Source organism: Asterias rubens, chromosome 15 (genome assembly GCF_902459465.1).
Source record: "Asterias rubens chromosome 15, eAstRub1.3, whole genome shotgun sequence".
NCBI classification, from domain to species: Eukaryota; Metazoa; Echinodermata; class Asteroidea; order Forcipulatida; family Asteriidae; genus Asterias; species Asterias rubens.
The window spans coordinates 6,498,728-6,508,034 of record NC_047076.1 but is presented as its reverse complement, the minus strand read 5'-3'; the positions used below and the strand labels follow the sequence as shown (position 1 = coordinate 6,508,034).

The 9,307-nt window shown below is 38.7% G+C and overlaps 1 protein-coding gene across 1 annotated transcript; it reads left to right on the top strand.

The window, feature by feature from the left end:
* The first annotated feature begins 253 nt into the window (after positions 1-253).
* Positions 254-9,307, top strand: LOC117300000 (ribosome production factor 2 homolog). The gene is made up of 9 exons (XM_033783642.1): positions 254-374; positions 2,519-2,689; positions 3,453-3,492; positions 3,926-4,007; positions 5,110-5,186; positions 5,773-5,872; positions 6,692-6,794; positions 7,310-7,454; positions 8,087-9,307. Exons 1-9 carry the CDS (start codon positions 361-363, stop codon positions 8,276-8,278), a joined length of 924 nt encoding a protein of 307 aa, XP_033639533.1. The 5' UTR covers positions 254-360; the 3' UTR covers positions 8,279-9,307.

Here is a 9,307-nt window from a genome sequence, read left to right as displayed (position 1 = left end):
CCACACTTTGACATAGACTACGTATGCGTATTTATTGTATGAAAAATTTGCATGGTTAAATTATAAAATCTACCGATTTGACTGCAAAAACCACCACTAACAAAAATTAACTCAGTCTGTACGTTTCCCGGTGGTGGCGCCCTCATTAATTGAGAGAGCGCCACCAATCGCCTGCTTTACAACTTGATCTTGTTCCTCGTGATAATAAACGACTAAACGCGGATTTGTGATGTAGTACACAGACTATTTAAACACCCCATATGTTTTATCACACGTGCGTGAAGTTAATAAGTTTTAAGGGTTGGAGGGTTGATAACGTTCTAAATTTTGTTCTCTTTCAAGTTTCAACGCAACGACAACATGCAACGAATTGTGTAAGTTTGTGGCATAAATCCCTTTTGTTCATCACCCTCTTTTTGTGTGTTATTATCAAGATAAATAATTGATTAAACAATAAAAAAAACACTTGACTATTATTTTTTTTATTTGGCTTAACTAAGTCTCCTAAGAAAAGAAAAAAAGAGTATTGAAAATGTCATGAAATAGATTTAAAGTAACTTAGAAGTATTTTGTCAAAATAAAGCTTTTGTCACTAAAATATGTGTTATGATGAGTGGAATATGATTATGAATAAACAACTAATAACTAAGGTTCTAAAAAATTAGGGATCAACTTGATCCCTAATTTTTTCAAGTAGGCCTGACCCGAGAGGGCGCTGTTCGTGGCGTAGTTTGAAGAGAAAATGTGTGGTCTAGGTACCTGATCGGTTTAATTACTTTGTACACAGAACTACGCGTAAGGTCACGGAGCCGACTGCACGTATGCACTGTTGTTAGTGTTCCGTTACTGTATGGCTGCTTACACTATACTACAGTGGTTACACTACCGTCCGCACAGGTGCGGACGGTTCACTTGGATTACCCAGCATGGTGAATCGCATGCAGTGCCAACACAAGATAGTGACACTTGGTGCAAGGTTAAAACATGCCCTCGGTCAAAGTTGAAACAATACCCAATTTTTTTCACGGTAGGCAAAATGCTCCTTTAGGTTCGTCACGTCTTTCAGGTACCTTCTTCGACTTCCCACTAGCTGGAAAAATTGTTGGGATGGCGTTATGTATTAGAAAAAAAAATTTATCTCTTCATGTCAAAATGTGTGGTGTATTCCGGATTCTCGATACACGGCCTGGTTGACATTGCCAGAAAGATGCAAGAAAAAAACTTTTTTCGAAATGTACAAACTCACGACTAGGACTTGCATGTACTTGCACGTACGTGCGTTCAATGTTCGATCGAGGCAAAGTCTGCCTCGATTTACGTCACAAAAGGGGATAGGCGGAGTCACCCCCAAACAACTTTATCTATTTTTTAAACATATAAATCGTTATAAACAATTACTCAAAAAATCATTTTATTGTTCATAAACATATACTCTAATATGTTTGAAGAAAACAAATTATATTTCCAGGTGACTTTAATTTTTTTTAACCACTTTTTTGACTTAACGCCATTTCTTATTCTACTTTTCTAAGTAGAGCAGATGCCTTACTCTTAGTCTTATATGTTCAAGCACAACTCTTATCTTATGTGTCTATGTTTGGCACAATTGGTCGATATGGGCGATAAATCACGCTGCGCTATACTTTTGGACTCTCTGGTCAAGGTTCTTTTGTTTGCGTGGCTGTAGCCAGAGGTAGCTATCAATCGATTACACACCGAATATGTTTTTGTGACTACCACCACTTGTGCAGGAATGGTTTGCGTGATAGATACATCATACTGTATCGATCGCGAAACAATTATGTTTGTGCGATTGACTGATTGTGTAACTTAAAGTTGCAACGCTAGTGGAGTTTTAATTGTCGTTCATTCATATACCCTTAAAGGCAGCGTACACTATTGGTAATTGTCAAAGACTAGCCTTCACATTTGGTGTATCTCAACATATGCATAAAATAACAAACCTGTGAAAATTTGAGCTCAATCGGTCATCGAAGTTGCGAGATAATAATGAAAGAAAAACAACCCTTGCAACACGAAGTTGTGTGCGTTTAGTGGTTGATTTCGAGACCTCAAGTTCTAAACTTGAGGTCTCGAAATCAAATTCGTGGAAAATTACTTCTTTCTCAAAAACTATGGCACTTCAGAGGGGGCCGTTTCTCACAATGTTTTATACCATCAACCTCTCCCAATTACCAATAGTGTCCACTGCCTTGAAACCATTGAAGGTAAATAAGACATCCCGCACGTATGTACACACCGATTGCTCAACAGATCTTGCAAATCCACTCCGGCACAATCCCAATCTGACGATTACGCAAAAATTTACCATCCCCCCATTCTTAAAGTTTAAGAATGGCTCCAATTCGTGGGGGAATTATGTCTACGATGTGTTCTGAAAATCATCGACCGATCACGCAAAACCATTCCTGCACGATCAGTCAGTGGTGCAAAACCATTCCTGCACGCTTGGACGATCTTGTACCTCAATATTATTTTACTATTTGTTTTCAAACAGGAAACCCAAAACGCAGCGCGCCAAACGTGCATTGGTGAAGAGAGACTCTAAGGTGGTTGAGAACACAAAGAAATGCACCTTCATACGAGGAGGCAACACAAGCGAGACGATCACAAGAGTCCTGAAAGAGTTGTACACTCTTAAGAAGACAGACAGCAATATGCTGCAAAGGTAACAGGGAGGAGGTGTAGTGGCAATGATTGCAGGTTTATCTTTCCTTATGTTATTGATTTGATTACACATCCAACAGCACAACTACATTGGGTGGGTTTTCGCGGCAATAGTTGTTTCGGTTGAACTTGCGAATGGTTGTTCACTGGCCATTGGGTGAAACAGTTACTGGTTACAGCTTCGAAAGCGCACCCCAGGTAGCGCCAATAACAGGATGAATAGGAACAAGATGAAATGCTCAGTTTTAGATGTTAGAGGAAAACCCCAATGGGGGACAAACCCATACGATCGGGTGGAGACTTGCTGAAGCCCAATCCACTCCCAGGCTCTGGTCTGAGGTGGGATTCGAACCTTGGTCCTTTCCTAGGTGAAAGGCATAGACGGAAACCGTTGGTTATTGGCTCAACGTATCGATTAGTATGCTCTGATCTTCTTCAGGAGTTTCCACCTTTGCGCACCACTGAGCTTACACAGCATCCAGCAGCAGAGTCCGGCATTCTCCTGAAGACGATCAGAGCATACTGATTGAAATGTTGAGTCGTTAACCAATGGTTCTTTTCAGAACCAACACAACTCAAAAATAGATGTTCACCGCAAACCTTTTTTAGTTATACTTCCACCATGCACAGTTTCAACACCTGCTTAATATATAAAACAGTTCTATGAAAGGATCCTATGAAAAAGGGCCTGATGAAACCACATCTTGATTTATCATGATTTTCAAATGGTAAATAATAACATACAAATGTTTTTTTTTCTACAGGAAAAACATGTTGAGGCCGTTTGAAGACAGGACCCAGCTGGTAAGATATCTCCTCCTATGTGACAATTCAATATTTGTTGATTCCAATGATAGATAAACTATACGCCAGCAGGTACACAGTGCACAAATGGTGTTGCATTTAAGGCATTGGCTTGTTTGATAAAATACATAGCATAAAATCTTACTTTGTCATGAGCAATGGAGAGCTGTTGATAGTTACAAAACATTGCGACTCCCTCTGATGTAACTTAGTTTTTGAGAAAGAGGAAATTTGTCACCTAAATATTTGAATCTGAGAAAGACTTTCTCAAGCACCTTAAAGCTCATAAATTATTTTGTGTAACAAGGGTTTTTCCTTTCATTATTTCCTTGCAACTTCGCTGACCAAAATGTTTTAAACCTAGGTCCTAATGGGTTAAATTGAACCCATTGAAAGCTTCTTTGCCTTGACTTTATGTTATATTTACTTTCAGGAACATTTTTCCAAGAAATTTGACTCGTCCCTCTTCCTCTTCGGCAGCCATTCCAAGAAAAGACCAAACAATTTAGTATTTGGTAAGTTGCATGCCATTCCAAGAAAAGACCAAACAATTTAGTATTTGGTAAGTTGCATGCTGTGCATACTTCAACACCAACTCCCTTAAGTGATTAATTAACCCACACCAGTGGACTCTGATCATAATAATAATATTAATAATAATAATAATAATAATAATAATAATAATAATAATAATAATAATAGTACAGTATTTATATAGCGCAATATGAATTGGCATTCCTCTAAGCGCTTAGGAGCAAAATGAAAAGCATTACAAGAAAACAAAAACTTATATATTCCCCAATTAAAGCCCAAAACAAATAATTATACAATTAGGCCAGACCAGCTGTTACCTAAATGAAACCATTAGAAATACTACAAACAACTAAAGGATCTGAAAAATTACTCTTTACACTAAAAAGTTAAAATTACAAGTATAAAAAGCCAAACAGATTAAAATACCTACATGTAAATGCTGAAAGTTACACAGAAACTATACACAGTCAGGGAAACAGGTTTTAATTACAGATAAAAAGATGGGTCTTTAGCAAAGTTTTAAAAACATCTAATGACTTAGCACATCTTACGGACATTGGGAGCTCATTCCAAAGTTTGGGAGCAGCAGCTGAGAATGATCTATCGCCATATGATGTTGATGTTGTGGCAGGTTTCAGGAGAAGTTTGCTACTAGCTCTTAGTGACCGGATCGGCTTATGGCTAATCAATAATTCGGCAATGTAGTCAGGTGCCAGCCCGTGAAGTGCTTTATAAGTAGGCAACAAAATCTTAAACAAAATCCGCTTGCGAACAAGCAGCCAGTGTAATTGCTGAAGGACTGCCGTCGATTTCACAAAACTCTTCCTAACTTAAGACTAATCTTAGGACTTAGGACGAGTCCAAACCCTGCACTGTAGCATGCAGATCTTAAGATTAATCCTAAGTAAGAAAGAGTTACTCGTCCTAACTCGAGATAAGATGAGTCCTAACTCTTTGTGAAATCGACGGCTGGTTTAATATGGTGATACTTTTTCACACGCGGCACCATTCGAGCAGCAGCATGATTTCATGAAACATTTACTAAAGTTGAGTTGTACACGCCACTTTATGTTTTGTGTGCAGGGAGAATGTTTGATCATCAAGTTCTGGACATGGTGGAGTTGGGCGTGGAGAAGTTCACATCCATGTATGAAATCAAGGTGAGGAGTAGTCAAGCACAACCCTTTTCTGCTGTATATAAAATAGTATCATGTTCAACATCTCTCTATGTTTTTTATAAGCCAGTAGCATAGGAAACAAAGGCCCCCAGGCCACAGTTATTAGGTTAACTTTTTTTCTGGCATGTGTTGCTGGCTCTATTGTATGTTACCGTGGACAATCATTTTGATGATTGTCTTGCCCTGTATTGTATGATGATTGTCTTGTGTGAATGCCAAATAAATCCAGGGGAGAATCGTGAACATCGTTATGATAACCTGAAACAGGCCTGTATGCTTCGTTTTTGAAAGGGTAAGGGCACCAAGGCATTTTCTCTTTGGCAAAGGGCACCCTATGAGGGAATTGTAAATTTCTACTGGAGCATTTCAAGGGCACCAAGGCAATGACAAGGGGCAACGGAGGCAATCGCCTCCGTTGCCTCCGTGAAGTATCAGGCCTGCTGAAATGTCAATAGTTGGTCGCGTTTGATCTCTTCTCCCATATTAAAACAATCGCTTCTTCAGGTGAAATATACTAGGTACTATTCCTTTCTTTTGTTTTAACAATTTAGTATGTTTCTATTTACAGAGTGCAAAGTGCATGTCAGGAACCAAGCCCTGTCTCGTCTTTGCTGGGGATGCCTTTGAAACAGAACATGAATACAAGAGACTGAAAAACCTACTCATAGGTAATAAAAGTTTCTTTTCAACCCTGTCAACATTGCAGAAATATTTGCCCATTTTGAAAAAAAGGTAGAGTCTTTTTCATAGAAAGAAAAATTTTGACTGGAGAAGGACTTGAAAGTATGCTCTACCATCTGAGCTATCTAGACATATGGGGCACAGCAATTTTCCTTTTCTGAGGGGCACTACTATGAGCAAAATGTATATTTGTATTGGAACTTTGCAAAGGGCATCGCAGCAAAAGCACAGGGTACTTGCTGTGGGTGACGTGTGTTATTTGGAGGCCTGGGTCACGCACAAGTCAATAATACAACCTGGGTGGGGACAGCCGTGGGATCACCTTAAAGGGATGCAAGTTTTTCTTTTAAATGTCAAGTAATAAAGCACATGTGAAACTGACTCGGTTTATTTATTTACAAAAGTTACTTGATGGTTAACTAGTACATGTGATGGTGAATCTACGATAGTGAAGTGAATGATGAAAAACAGGCAGTTATGGTCACCCATTTTTCAGTAATAAGTTATTTACAAACTTGTGTTCAAGACTTCTTAAAACTTTGACTTGAACTCACTCTGTGCATTTCGTGTGCCAATGCACACTTTTGATTGGTGTATTTAATTCATTGTTGATGGAGTTCAAAAATATTCTATCAGATAATTTCATTCAACAATTTACAAACACAAAGCACCTAGGCACACATATCTGAGAAAATGAAGTCATCTGATTTACTTAAAATATCTACAGTCGACAACGATTGAGTTGATGCTGATTAAGTAAAGACAGTGACACTGAGAATGCCTCCTCTGTTTTTTCTCTATTCTAGATTTCTTTCGGGGACCTGATGTGAAGAAGGTACGTCTTGCTGGGCTTGAGCATGTCATTAGCGTAACGGCAGTCAACGGCAAAGTCCTAGTCAGAAATTACAGGTATGCAAAACTATTCCAGCGAAGATAGATAATATATGCCAGCCTGCGATATCATATAGCATGGTGAATACATTTACACAGTATATAGTCAACCCACCTACTATCTGAAATTTCAATATTATCCACTGTGGTTTTAAATTTTAGATAAAGTATGCCATCATGAGTGATTTTTGAAGCTTTGCACGGTGTGAACGTTAAAAATTAACGATAACAAATAGTAAACTTTTGGGTACAACCATGTATTTAATCTCTTTTCTGGGAGTGTTGGCTCGACATTGCGCACAGTATAATCTGCTCGTCTTCAGGAGAGCAGAGTTTACTGTTCAAGACGCTAAACAAAAGAGATTGTTGTACCTGCAAGTTTACTAATTATTATAGTAAAGTCTTATGTCAGCATGTTTTAGTTGTATCTGTGTGAATAAATGTATTTGTTAAAGAGAATTTTCAATGAAACCATAATCCCCCAAAACCAATCAATTACCTTTCTTTAATTTTCACTTTGTGTATCGTCACAGGGTCCAGCTGAAGAAGTCTGGGAGTAAGACACCGAGAGTAGAGTTGGACAATATCGGACCATCCTTAGACATGGTCTTGAGGAGGAGTCACCTTGCCTCATTAGATCTCTACAAACAATCCATGAAGAAACCTAAAGTTATCAAGGTGAGTTTTGTAGTCATGCATCCATCTCCTTAATTCCCTGTATTGACCCAATTCACCTGAGGTCATCATCAGAAAAATCTTGAATGCGCCATACTGGTGGGCAATTTCACTGTGCGTTTTTATATATAACTCTATGCTGTGCGTTATGCAGTGAAGAGCGCATTTTAGGCGACGTGGCGTTAATTCACGTAAACTCGCGTGTGACTCGCGTGCAAGGGGTCAATACGTTTGGTAATTACTCAAAATTAATGGCAATAAAAACCTCTGTAGTGAATAGTACAGCAGCGTCTCAGATTGTGTGTTCCTATAGGGATTATTCTTTTTGCGTGGAAATATTCGCTCCAGACTTATTTTTGACAACATCTTGATAACGCAACCACATTTTGAAATAAATTTTTCACAGATTAATTTAATTGTGTACAACTACGTTTATGTTGGATTTGAATACTTAGACAATTCTCCATGGTAAAGTGCACCCTATGAAGAAATTGTAAATTTCTATGGTAGCATTTCAAGGGCACCAAGGAAATGACCAGGTGGCATGGAGGCAATCGCTTTTGTTGCCTCGGTAAGTGTGAGGCCTCTACTTTGACTTTTTTCTGAATATGTCCCGTCTCTTTTGCGTCTTGCAGCCCAAGAAGAAGAAGAACATCAACCACGACGTGTTTGGCACCAAGCTGGGTCGTATTCATATGGAGAGCCAAGACTTGAAAAACCTCCAGACCAGGAAGGTCAAGGCCTTGAAAAGGCAGGCAGCGGACGGAGAAGATGGCGAGAAGGAACAAAAGAAGAAACCCAAGAAAGACACAACAACGGCAGAATGAAATATGACTCTGACTTTAACAACTGATGTTGTGTCTCTTTTGCGTCTTACAGCCCAAGGATTTTAATAACTGATGTTATGCACCAATCACCCAAAACTGTATGCGTAATTTATTTTTATAAGTAGCTGTTATATTACAGCTATGTTCATGTTTTGCTCCTAAACTCCTGTTGTCAAATGGGAAGGTCAGAATAGTCAGTTCCCTTTTTGGTGTACATTGAGAATCAATTTTCAGTATTGATATTATAAACAGGGAACATGACCATGGTTAGAGCAGCATGTTGCCCCTTGTTGATCATGAATATCAGGAAAAAATTCTCATAAATGTTTTGCCTGATTATTATGGTAAAAGGAATGGGAAACTTTTGGACGGTCCTTTTTCACAGTCCTCGCCAGTAGTGCAAATGCGCAGACCTACTCGCACAATTCTGAGCATGTGCAGCGCACACTCAGAGCCGGAAAAAAGGACGGTTTTGTCAACTGCCTCCAGCGACTCGAAAGTCTCCCATTGAGTTTAGCATCTGGTAAATTTTACATTGGGTGGACAATATGTACAGTAATTATATTGGGGTAAAACAAACCTTCCAAGGCTATTGTAGTACCATAAGTTTACAACAAAGAGCATCCTTGTCAATTTTTGGCTGACCGGCATTTGGATAATTTCTATAGTTCTTAATTGATGCCATTTTTACAAGTATCTTGAATTTTGCTTTGAGCTCTGCACCAAGCGTTGTAGTTATTTTACTTGGCTAAGTGGTTCATTGACCAATCTTGAATTTGATAGAATTTGATAGAACTCCATGTGCTACATGCAGTATGTGGTGTGTACTCATTATGCATAATTGTACGTACAACAAATGACTATCATAGTCTGTAGGAATGGCCGACTTTACACTGTGTGGTGTCAAGTGGGAAGGAATTTGTACTTGAACTTAAACACTTCATTGATTGCAATGAAAAAAACAAAAATCAGAATGAGATTTTAAAAGGATGTGGCCTCCCGGTTGAATAAAGAATTAGTGAAATTGTA

Bases quoted from the DNA above. Each gene is read 5' to 3' on its own strand.
- LOC117300000 (XM_033783642.1), top strand. The intron at 2,690-3,452 runs GTAACAGGGAGG...TTTTTTCTACAG, and splicing joins GACAGCAATATGCTGCAAAG to GAAAAACATGTTGAGGCCGT. The intron at 3,493-3,925 runs GTAAGATATCTC...ATTTACTTTCAG, and splicing joins TTGAAGACAGGACCCAGCTG to GAACATTTTTCCAAGAAATT.